The sequence below is a fragment of the Saccostrea cucullata genome, unplaced genomic scaffold (assembly GCF_032062105.1).
Source record: "Saccostrea cucullata isolate Sc308-1 unplaced genomic scaffold, CSIRO_AGI_Scuc_v1 ctg8539, whole genome shotgun sequence".
Lineage (NCBI taxonomy): Eukaryota > Metazoa > Mollusca > Bivalvia > Ostreida > Ostreidae > Saccostrea > Saccostrea cuccullata.
Window position 1 is genome coordinate 1 of NW_026926520.1, and position 12850 is coordinate 12850.

Genomic DNA, 12850 nt, shown 5'->3' on the forward strand with positions numbered 1-12850 from the left:
CTTTTTTCCAAAAAAAAGACTCCCTAAAAATATGATATTGATAACCCAACAATATTCCAAAGGGGTTGTTTTAGAAATAACACATCTTGGTATAATGCATCAATGCCGATAGGATAACTCGTTTTTAAAGGGGGCATGGACACAATTTCAAGTGACTTTTTAAAACCAATTTTCATTTTTAAAATTTCCCTACCAAGGCATAATCTAATGATTAGCAAATATTTAAATCATTTGTTGATTAACAAACGAGATACAGAACTTAAAGTTGTTTATAAGGTAAACAAGGCTCGTGCCTTGATTGTTTCTGAAAACATTTATAACAAAATGAAGTTCTGCAATAGAAACTGTCAATTGTATTCAAAATTAATTTTTTTTTTATTGAAATTATCTACTCTAAAAACATACATTTGTATGTTAACCTATGTAAACAAAAACATGACACAGCCCTTTGATTACATAACAAAGGTTTAAGCTCTAAATATGTCCTGTATCTCGGCAATTGACGTTCAAACTTTGATAATCATTAGAAAGGTCCTTGTTAAATATTTGTAAAAATAAAAAAAAAATGAAAATTTATTTGAAATGTGTCCATGCCCCTTTAAAGGAAATTTGTTAAAGTAAAAATTTTAAATTTTACATTATGACTCTTTATATTTTTTGTAAAGTAATGGAGACATATATATTATATAAAAAAAAAATATATAACAAAATAATTTAAAAAAATTTTTCTTTTCACTTTTTTTTGTTCAAAAAACCCTTATGAAAATTTTTTTTGGGCTTTTACTTGAAAAAGGAAATATATAAAAAAATCCCTTTGTTGGAGTCAGAGTGATTCAAAGTGTTCACTGTTTGGAGCTTTTCCTATGGTGGATCCTTAATCTGTTTTTTTCACGCGAACATTGGGTCAATTGATTCCAGTTTGTCCTACCGGTATATAATTTTCCCCAAATGAGGGCACGTCAAACAATATATAAGGTTTTAAAATTTACAGTCATAATGATTTTACGTCAAACCATTCCTTTTTTAAGAATCATGGATTGGCCGAAGTGAAAAATAAACAGGTTAAACATCGTGAATCTTTGCATTTTGAAACTATGGAATTTTAGTATTTGATGTAAAAGTGGCTGCAGTAAGGTTTTTTTTTTCAAAATTTGGAAATTGACGCCTTCTGTGTAGTGCATCAATTGGTTTAATAATGTCCCAACTTTTTTTATTGTTGGGGAATATGGAAAATGATTTGGCAGATTTACGATTTTGTGATTTCCTGGGTTTGGTAAAAAAAGGGAGATTTTGACGTTTTCCTTCTCGTAATGTCTAATAGTTCATAATATTTGTGAGCAATTTTTTCGAATTTTGAAGCAGCTATACTTAGTGAATGGATCAAATAGAAAAATATTAATATTACTAGAGGTAATATTTTATCGTTCTGTTTACTTGATAGGGCTTACATTGAGGAGATATGATGAAAAAAATACTCACCCTAATACTGTTTAATCACTCGGAATGTCTTGGTGTTAAACCCAAATTCTGCAATTGATTGCCAAGCTTTAATTTTTTTGTCTGACTGAAAAGTGTTGCCAAATCAACATTATGGAACAACAGTCAGCATTAAAGGGTCAAGGCGTTAAAAAAAATAATGTATCACAAATGGTTAAAAATTAAAGGAGATGCTTAAGACAACTGATCCAAGCATTTAAATGCCTTAACTATATGTTTGTATTTTGAACTGAGTTTAGAAGATTTGTAAGATTGGTTTATGTGTTTGTTATCTTCATCTTATTATTATGATTATGACATAATTTTTTTTATTTTAATTTTTTAATTCTTTCATAAATATGTCCAAATCACCTAAATGCTGCTGATATAGTTTAATTATCATAATTATCAATTTTTATTATACCTCTACTGAATTTTTTCCTGTGTAAAAGGAAAAGGGATAATATACACTTATCCACTGGCTGTGAGTGGGATGCTCTTTTTTCAAACCTACGACAGGAACTATTCCCTGAGGGCTTCTCGGGGGTATAGTTTTGTCAAGGGTTTAATGAAAGAGCTATCCCACTCACAACCAGTGGATAAGTGTTTTATAATACTGATGTATAAGACAGTTTTTGAGGTTTGAAGTTTTTGGGAGTAAGATAATACTGCAAGATTAATCTGAAATCCTGATGACGTCACAATGCTACTGAAGTTATTATGACATCATCATGTCTAAATTTGTGCTGGAAATCAAAATTGCAAAAAATTTTGAGGGTTGATAGCAAAAACTATACCCCGAGGTATAGCTCTGCTATGCGTGGACTATAAAAGATAGCTATTTTACCTTCTGAACTTTAGATAAGAAACATTTTAACAGAAGTATAATAAATTGTGAATAACTCCCTAAAATTTAAAATTTATAATTTCCCGTGTGATAGGTATACACTGTATGAGCTAATCCCTCTTCGGAACCTAATTCCCGGTTATCTGTATAATCCTCTAGATTTTACTTTTGTATCGGTTAATTAATGCAAATTCGAATCCCCACCATTCGTAATCCTCTATTTGTATAAATTTTAAAAAAAAAACGTTAAAAAGATATATTGAGGGTTGGGCAAACCAGTTTCCCTCAAAAAGAATTTCCGGGCGGAAATTGGCCCTGATCTTAGGGAATTTTACTGGAATATTGCTAACTTTCAACGATATACTTTAACTGTATAGTAATTAAAAAAATAAAAAAATATATATTATTTCAAAGAAGGTTTAATATAATTTAAAAAATTCTGTAAAAAAAGGGGAAATATTTTCACCTAAATTAACAGGGATGTATAGTAAAAAAATTTTATTCATACTTCCGCATGTGCTGCATTAATATAGTAAAGATTATTTCATGTGCAAGGCTAATGCTTCCTGAACAGACATGTTTTTAAAAGTTTTCATATACTGTTAGGAATAATTAATTGCATAGCGTACGGTATGTACATAATTATCTGCCTGCTAAATTGTGTTTCATTGTTTGTTAAATCCCGTCATGGCATCAAATACAATTCCATCTTCGGAAAATAGATTAAACTAAATCGTATTTATTGTTTGTTAAATCCCTCATTAAAATAATTAAAATAAACGACAGTTTTAGTTTCTAATTGTATTGATCAACTTCGAAAAACCCTTTCCTGGAAGATAAAAACTATACTGGCTGTTAAAATGAATGTCATTTCAAAGAATTGCCGGGATTTTTTACTTATTTTCAAAAAAGCATTTCAACGGAAGTCGCTATGAAAATGGTATACTAAAGATTCTGACCTTTATAAGACATATTTTTTAAATTTCATAATTTTTTTCGTCCTTGTGTTTTAAAACTGTGCTACTTTTATGCCTAGGTCACATTTCCCGGCTGGTGGCAGTAGACCGGTTGTAATCGGTGGAATCCTTGGTGTGAGCGATGCCTAAACATCGGTCCACATCGGAATAGTAGTCCTTAAAGTACGAGGGTTGTCCCATAAAATCGTGGACAAAGCTTTTTTTCGAAAAGAAGGGCGCACTAAGCTGAAATTTTCAGTAAATGTTTATTATTCTATTTAAGTGAATCTTAATGTTTTTGATAATATATATTCAAAAATAAAGATTTTATTCTGCTTGAATGTGCACAAGGTACGGGCCTAGGGCACGGTAAAAATAGCAAGGTTATATTGTGAAACATAAAAATTAATTCGTAATAAAAGTTTTCAATAAAAATTAGGATGAAAATTATTAATTCCATTCCTTAATCAATTCTGTCGTCTTTTTAAAAATTTCAAAGCATTTGGTTAATTTTTGGCAGTTTCCCCAGCATTTCAAATGGGAAAGTAATAAACACAATACACGAAAAATGACGACTTTTTATGACGTTACGGCGCACCGGAGAGCAGTTCAGATAGATTAGGATGTTGTAATGACGCCTTAAGAGACTATAAATGAATACAGAAGAAAGAAAATATAAAAATATCACCAGATCTTTAGTAAAAAGATAAAAATTTTTTTAGTGAAGCTTTCGTGGTCGAGTCTCCAGATTTTAAAAAATATGGAAGACTGCCATTTGTAATAGCAAAGGACCTGTCACTGTCGACCGTCGATGTGGTTCTTTTTTAGTTGAATGATTAAATACTGTCTGTAATTGCTAATAAATATTCAGAAGATCGCATGAGTGTGCCACAGTGGTTTCTTAAATGGTTATAGATACTCACATATGTAAATCAATAAAAATTCTAAATTTAAGGGGGTTATCCAAATTTAAGTTTAGCAAAAAAAAAACGTGACGCTGTTTTAGACACTTTGACGTTATCATCCGTGCGCCATAGGGCGATACAATACATAAATAAAATATCACAATTTGTTTACCTATGCTTTTATTTATTTGATTATATTTATAATTTATCTCTAAAAAGTGGTGAAAATTTCAGAACGCAGTGATGTTATTTTTTAAACTAGACAACTTGTCCACGATTTTACGGGACAACCCTCGTATAAGTCACATTATCCAGTGATGGGCTATACGATGGGGGAACCAATGCGATTTTTAATAAAAATGGCTTTCCCCCCGGTTACAAGGCCAGCGATGCATTGCTAATCATAAAACATGTTAAGGATAATGGGCCCATGTATATTACATCGCTAATACATTGGTGAACATGTTCGTACATCGGTCGACCACGGGCCACTGTTTGCTCGAACATCGACCGATGATCGGTCGTTATCAGTTGAACACCACTCAACTCTCCCATGACCTCAGATTCAACGGATATTGAACGATGCTGGCCATACATCGGCCGTTCCTTAAAATTTTTTTTTAATTTTGGGTTGCCGATGAGGAGCGATGTGAGGCATCGTTAGTGACATCGCTGAATTTTAACTACGAATTTTTTCCCACCGATGACCCCAACAATCGCAAAATTGCCTCAGACACCGTCCGATCACTAGTGGCGTCCGGCCAAAGCCATTTTCATCAAAAAACGCATCGGTTTCTCATAAAAAACCCATCGCTGGATAATGTGACTTATACTTAATCGGTGGTAAATCCTAGTGTAACATCCCCAACATCGGTCCACATCGGCCTAGAGCCCTTAAAGAATCAGTCACATTATCCAGCGATGGATATACGATGGGCAAAATCGTTTTATAAAAAATAGCTGGTTGGCGATTTACAAAGGCCCGCGAAGCATTGCTATTTAAACAAATTTTCGGAAATTGGCCATTAATTACATCGCTCCCCTTTTGGTAAGCTGTTGAACATGGGTTACAGGCCAATGTTGGTCGAACATCAAATGATCGGCCTTTTCTGTTGAACACCACCCAACCCCCGTGACCTCAGATTCAACGGACAATTGACGATGCTCGGCCATACATCAGCCGATCCGTGTAAATGTTTAATGATGGGTTGCCGATGAGGAGCGATGTGAGGCATGTTGGAGACATCCTTAATTTTAACTACGAATTATTTCCTACCGATGACCCCACCGATTCGCAAAATGGCCCAAGTCACCGTCCGATCATTGTGGTGCCCGGCCGGCAACCACGCCATTTTCCCCAAAAAACCATCAGTTTCTCATCGTATCCCCCATCGTTGGATAATGTGACTGATACTTTACTAATACATAAAAAAATTCATAATTATTTCCATATTCATTTGTTAGGTCTTGTCAATATTCATGGTAGCTCAAATAAAGGATTATTTTTTCAGTGAATTAAAATTTATGAAATTAAAAATAATGTTGATTACATGCAAGTTTTAAATTGCCTAATGTCGTATGAAAACCACCAAAGTTGAAAGTAAATTCTTTAAGATGATAATTAGATGGTAGCAATGTTTGATAAGGTATCACAAATTAGGGGAGGTAAAAATTCCTTTGGAAGGTAAGAAGTAATAAATTTTGGTATATGCACGTAGAAAATTTTTCATTGCATTACATAAGCGCACTTCATGCGTCTTTGTGTTATTTAAAAAAAAATGTTTTAATCATGTTAAAGCCAACAAGAAATTAAAAATATGTAACTTAAGAAAAACCTTTGCCAAGGTTTATAAATTAAAATTATTGAATACTAATTTGAAAAGAAAAATATGTCAGTGTATACTTTTTTGCTTATTTCAATGTTTTTAGAAACAAAGTAAGGACACTCATTGGTTGAATACACATTTTTATGTAACAACAGTTGATGGAAGTAATTTTTCTAATTCGTGTTCATGAATCATATTTCTGTAAGTACAAATTGGAATTTTTTTTGTGATATATGTTTTTTGGTATAAATTTTTTTAACAGACAATTTGTCTAGAGGAAAGTCAACTAAGTATGAAACCTGGTACTGTATGGAAAAATTGCATTTTATTACATCACAAAACGCCGTCGATGTAACAGGGATAGTTGCATGCGTACAAAAACAATAAACAAAAATATTTAATTTTGGTAATTGGGCCTTGGTGAAATGAAGAGCATATACAGCATTCAAATTTTTTTCAAATCTTATGATGGATATAGTACGAATTTTACATAAACTTTTTTTTTGAAATAATGTTAGCTGTATAACATAGCTATTTTGTACATCTTAAGAGAAAAAGAACGGAAACATTTCCATTTTAAAATTTACGAGAAAAAGAATGGAATGATATTTTATCAACATTTAATTAGCTATAAGAAAACCCTATAAATAATTTATAAAGGTCAATTAGATTAACTTACATGTGTAACTACATGTATGTTTTGTCATAAAAAAAACACCACTATGTTGTTCAATCTAACCTTATACGTATGTTTCTTCAATATATTATAGTTACACGTCAAAGACCAAATTTGCAGGGTTTTCATTATATCTTTCAAACTCAACAAGAAAAGAGAATGGTTATCGTTGTTATATAGATGGTCCAGAGTTACCACCCTTATTTTTAAAACCAGGGGTATAGGTCATGCGCGTACTAATTTTTAACAAAGTTTGGATGGACAGTTTCTACTGGATATCCAGGTGGCTACCCTAAAGGGTTTTTAACAATCCGCTGTTACTGAATTATGTGACGTAGAGGTTCAAGGTATATATAAGTTTATGTCAGTTCTTTAATTTTACTTTCTTGTGAAATATTTACAGAACTATTGAAGATTTATTTTAATTAAGTTTTTGGTTTACTTTTTGTCAGGCTGTAAAGAACGTGGTATGTTTGGTAAAAACTGTAGTCTACGATGTCCTGAAGCATGTCAAGAAAATAGATGTCATATCCTGGACGGAACTTGTCTAGGATGTAAGCCTGGATGGGTAGGGGATCACTGTGATAAAGGTATTTAATCAAAATCATTGGTATCTGGATTTATGTATTTTTTGAAAAAAAAATTTGATTTCTATGTACTGTTTGATTTATAGCTTGTCCGATTAAGCAGTATGGACTTGATTGCAATAAGACCTTTGCTGGATATTGTAAAGACAATAACACCTATGATCACGCAACAGGTCAATGCAAGGACGGATGTGCTTATGGATGGACAGGAGCGCATTGTGATGAGAGTAAGATGAAATTAAAAAACACAATTATATATTTTAAAAAAAAAAAATTGCGCTCTAGCGTGTTCTGCAAAATTTTTTCGTAAATATGTTTTATAAAGCATTTTAATCATGGAAATCTCTGATATTTTTGTTTTTATTTGCTTCAAATATGATTTTTAACCTTCTCTTTGGGAAAAATAAAAACTAAGAAAATTGAAATGAAATATTTGAATATGAAGTCATATAATCAAACATGTTTTAAAGGATGCCTTGATGGGGCATATGGTAGTAACTGCATTTATAACTGCACGGGGAATTGTCTAAATGAAATTCCGTGCAACAAAATCTCAGGAAAGTGTGATACTGGGTGCAAACCGGGCTATACCAATGATAAATGCGACAAAGGTAAGTTATTGAACACACAGAAAAATATATTGCTCTGTCACGTTTAGCTGCAGTTTTCATGTGCAAGAAATCCGCTAGTTGACTTTCGAAAGAAGCACTGACTTTTACGGAGTACTTACACTGACATTTTGACATTTAACCCGTGCCATATACGGAGTTCGGTATTGAAAATATATATTAAATAGATTAGAAAACCTTTCTAGTGGCGTGGTTGCTTGATTTACAGGTATGCAATCAACACAAGAGATTATGAAAGACAGAACAACGTAATTAAAATATATTTGAGAAATAAAGTCCGCGTTTTCGTGAATGTTGCAGGATAACCTCCGGGGTCGAGAAATGTTGTTTGAAAGATAAACCCCGAGGCTTTTATATTTCAAACAACAATTTGAGACCGATGAGGTTATTCTGCATCATTACATAACAGCGACTTTATTTCTATTCCACCATGTCTACTAAATTGCTAAAATACGGCTGATCGTTTCCTCTATAAAGAAACGAATAAGGCTACAATGTCTCGATTACGCTGTTCCATTTAACATCAGAGGGAAAATTTGTTTGTTTTCCTTTGTATAAAATCCAGAAGATTTGAACTTTCGTTGCATTAAAAAAAACCTTTTTGAACTACAAATTTGATCGTACATGTAATATGTAAATATGTATTGATTAAATTTAATGAATAAACAATAACAAAACCATGTTCATGTTTTACTGCTCTATATATTAGGACTAAAATCCAATATTTGACATAAACGAATTAAATGTGTTGGGAGGTCCATGGAATATATGATTAGTTTTAATGAATATACAAGAACAAAATCATGTTCCTATTTTACTGCTCTATTGGGACTAAAATCATGTGTTTAAATGTGTAGGGAGGTCTGTGGAATAGCCCCGCTTAGCTATAACAACCGACATTCATCAACTTGATGCAATTTACAGTGTTTATACTACAAAAGACGACACTTCGATGTGGTGTAAACATTTATTAAGTATATCATGCTACAGCCAAATATGCATTTGCATTGTTCAGGTTTGATACGTGTTTCTGATCTGATAATTTTTCGTTCGTGATTTATTGGAGAATGATGTCTGTGGCTTTTTTTATCTTGGCAAAAATTGTGGTGAAATTATTAATAATTCATTTTGTTATTTCGAATAAGTGATATCACCTTTTCGAATAGGTGATATCACGAATTCAAATCACATAGGTGATATCAACTATTTGAAAAGGTGATATCACTTATTCGAATAGGTGATATCACCTATTCAAAATCTGAATAGGTGATATCACGTGTTCGAATAGATGATATCACCAACTAAATATATGATACATGTATCATTTATTCGAATGGGAGATATCACTTTTGGTAGTAAATACCAAAACGGCGCCCCATACTTTTTATTTTGAAACTAGAGGTACTTTGAGCAATGAGCTCACTAAATGATACCCCCGCCTCCCATATGGTTATAATTAGAAAGACAGACGGACGGACATACCGATTACAATATACCCTCCAAGGGAGTATAATTATTTAAAAATTTAAATATAGATACAGGCTCGGTCGCTATCACTTTCTGTGTTTTCGGTCAATATCAATTGCCATGAGTCCTTATAGCCATATATCGACCTACACTGAAGTCCATAATTGTCCATATGCAAAAGTTATGACCGAGGTTAAACTGTTTGATTTTGAGGTTGTGAATGCCTTTATCCAAATAAAATAATCCACATAAAGACGAAAATTCAACTCATTTTTTAAATGTCTATTTCTGGCATTAATACCTAATTAAAATGAAGAATTAAAAGATTAAATGATCATTTTAATTTTCTTTTCTGCATTCGGAAGTAAATATGAAACTAGATGCTGTCATGAGACAGTATTACCCTCACTAAGGTGTTTGCCTCTAAATGCACACTCCTTCAAATTGGGCTTTACCAAGGAAAAGCTTAAGTCAATATAATTCAATTACATGTATTTACATAAAACAATGTATTCATCAAATTGAGCATAATATGCTCAGGTGACCATGTGACCCATGGGCCTCGATCTTAATACAGTACATGTAGGTATTTCATATTCTTAATTCCTTACCAGTTTGAATTAAACAACAGAATTTAAGGCCAAAAAAAAATTAATAAATTGTTTCTCAGGCACCGCCGCATCAGTTCAAAAACGGCCGCATTGATCAATTTTATTGACATATGAAAAAGGGAAATAACCCAATTTTCTATTTTTCCAAGTTGAAAAAGAAAATCGAGTTATTGCCCTTTTTATAAATGCTAAGATAGACATTTTTATTAGAAAAATTATATCTTTCTTCTAAATCTACAGTATTTTATAAGTTAACTTTTAAATGAATGTTTGGAATAACATTATTTAAAGTTGAATATATATTATAACTAATTTTAGAGAACAAAACTTAAGAGTTAGTAGATATCATCATTTTATTGAACAAATGACTTTAGAAAAAAGGTGTAGACTACATCCTGCTTCAAAAAAAAAAAAAAAAAGAAAAAAAAAAAGCCTGCCTGCCGCATTGAATTTTTAATTTTTTGGCCTGAGAAACAATTTATTAATTTTTTTTTGCCTAATTAATGATGTAAATTAGGTTTGATAAAGGAAAGATATAATTTTTTGGCCCATAATTGGGATTTTTTAAATCTATATTCTCATACAAATCAACAACAAATAATATTTTTTCAAATTAGTATAAAGCGTTTTTGATGAATTTTTAAAAATGTACAAACTTTTTTTTTATATTTGATTAGGCAGAAACTCCTTGATAGCTGCCATATACCGAATTAATTTAGTCAAACCCCACCCCTCTCCCATCAACACACACAACACATACCCTATTTGCCTGTTTTTGGAAATAGGCCTAGAATGGCAAAGTTAAGGTAAAACATCTTTTGTAAATGATAATTTTAAAATTTGTTCTTGTACTTTACATGAATCTGAACACCTGCATCGATTGGGCTTGCGTCACCTACCCAACTTAAGTACTAGTTTTACCATTATCATTTTTAGATTGCACTGCACGTGCAGTACTAGTGTGGTGTACATGTATTTCAGTAGGAATTATTTCATTTTGTGTTTTAATTGGATTATATTTCATGAAGTAGACAGGACCTATGACAGTCGGTAAGTACAAGTTTAAGTATAGATTTGGGTAAAATAGTCTGAAATGCAACTGGTTAGGTTAAGTTTAAAGGATCAAAGGTCATCCTATGCTGCAATGAGACGAAATTCACATTCTGAAGAGTTATCCCTCGTTATCGATATTACATTCAATTACAAGATACAGATTTTTTTGGGGGGTGGGGGGTGGGGGTGGGGAAGGGGATTTTTAACCTGTTAAGACCTTATTTTTTCCTGTTTTCTAGAGTGGATGGCATTCAAAGTCATTTTTATTTGCTTCAGTATATATATTATAGTCCTGCAAATTCCGGAGGGGGGGGGGAGGGGGATCTCCCAATCCACTCCCTGTCCCTGTAATGACAAATTGACAAATGATCATGTGCCTCCTAAATAGTAGGAAACATTTTTCCATTTAACTTTACATAATTTTGTTTCCTGTATTATTATGTTATGTAAATTTAATGGTATAAAGGTTATGAACCCTTGGAGGTCATCCCCACTCTCCTAATGAACTGGAAATGTTCACAATATGACTGCATTAAATTTAGTAAAAGTGCATCAATGATAAGATTGCTTGACATTTTATTCATGAATTTGTGTCAACCTGTCCTCCTAGAATTAGAAATGAAAATCATTCAAAGAGATGGACCACGTTGTACACTGTTGTATATATTAACATTTTTTTAAAATGTAAAAACAAGTAGTAGTTTGCATACATGAATAAACAGGGTCTGGGAAGGAGTGAGGGGAAGGATCGAGTTCATATCTCTTTACAGCTTAATGTCCTCATTATATTTCTAGTGGTGGTGGCTCCATATGAGTGAAAAATTCCTGAGAGGGATGTTTAAACACAAACAAACAATTGACATAAAAACACAATATTGATTTGCATTATGAGATATGCAGGGGATTTTTTCCATCATCAATCTTCTTTTCAAGAACAGCAAGAGCATTATTGTCCCCCGTTTTTGGGAAAGGGAGGGGACATTAAATCGCATTTGTCTGTCAGTCTGTCCATTTTATTGACAGTATGTGCATCTGTCACAATAAATTTAAACTTGGTCATAACTTTTGAATAATAAGAGATGGGGCTTTCATATTTCACATGTACATTACCACAAAACTTTCTAATTATACTATGATTTTTAACCCAAGTGAGACCTTGACCTTAAAGTTTTACCTACTTTCCAAAAAATAACATTTTAAATTGATCATTTTGAAAGAGAGAAGACAGGGCATTCAAATTATAGACGTATATTACATGTGAAAAGCTTTTGATTGAAAAGAGACAGAACATTCATATTTGACATGTACATTACCTGCAACAACATATTTCCTACCATGCTATGACTTTTCCCCTTTGACCTAATTTTCATAAATTGACATATGATAGGGGTGCATATTTGACACACAATCTGCTATAAAATATGGCATCCCATTCACTTCATTACATAAAGTAGAGGATCACAATTCTTTGTATTTGCTTGTATAATCTTGTTATGGATACATCCTCATATAATGTAGATTCAAGTTTTTTATGCCACGCCATGATTAGGAATACATGTATAGTTTTTGTCATGTCTGTCCTCCACCCTTTCATCTGTCTTTCCATGGGGCTCAAAGAAACTTTCTTGATATTTTTATCAAAGTTCATATGTTGATGCATACTGATGTAAACTATCCAATTGCAGCAATATGTTTTGACCTTGACTTTTCCTTTGACTTTCACTTAACTTTTCTTTAATTTAGTGTTAAGCTTTATTTTAAAGAAACCATTCAAGTTCTGTAATGAAACTTCATATGATGATACACAGATCTACTGA

At 32.3% G+C, this 12850-nt stretch overlaps 1 protein-coding gene across 1 annotated transcript; it reads left to right on the top strand.

Moving 5' to 3' along the window:
* Positions 1–7138: 7138 nt before the first annotated feature.
* On the top strand, positions 7139–7884 carry LOC134271926 (multiple epidermal growth factor-like domains protein 10; the record flags this gene model as incomplete). The annotated part of the gene is made up of 3 exons (XM_062754158.1): positions 7139–7276; positions 7360–7500; positions 7744–7884. Coding segments are annotated over 3 exons (420 nt in total), but the record flags the coding sequence as incomplete, so codon positions are not given.
* Between the last annotated feature and the right edge of the window lie 4966 nt (positions 7885–12850).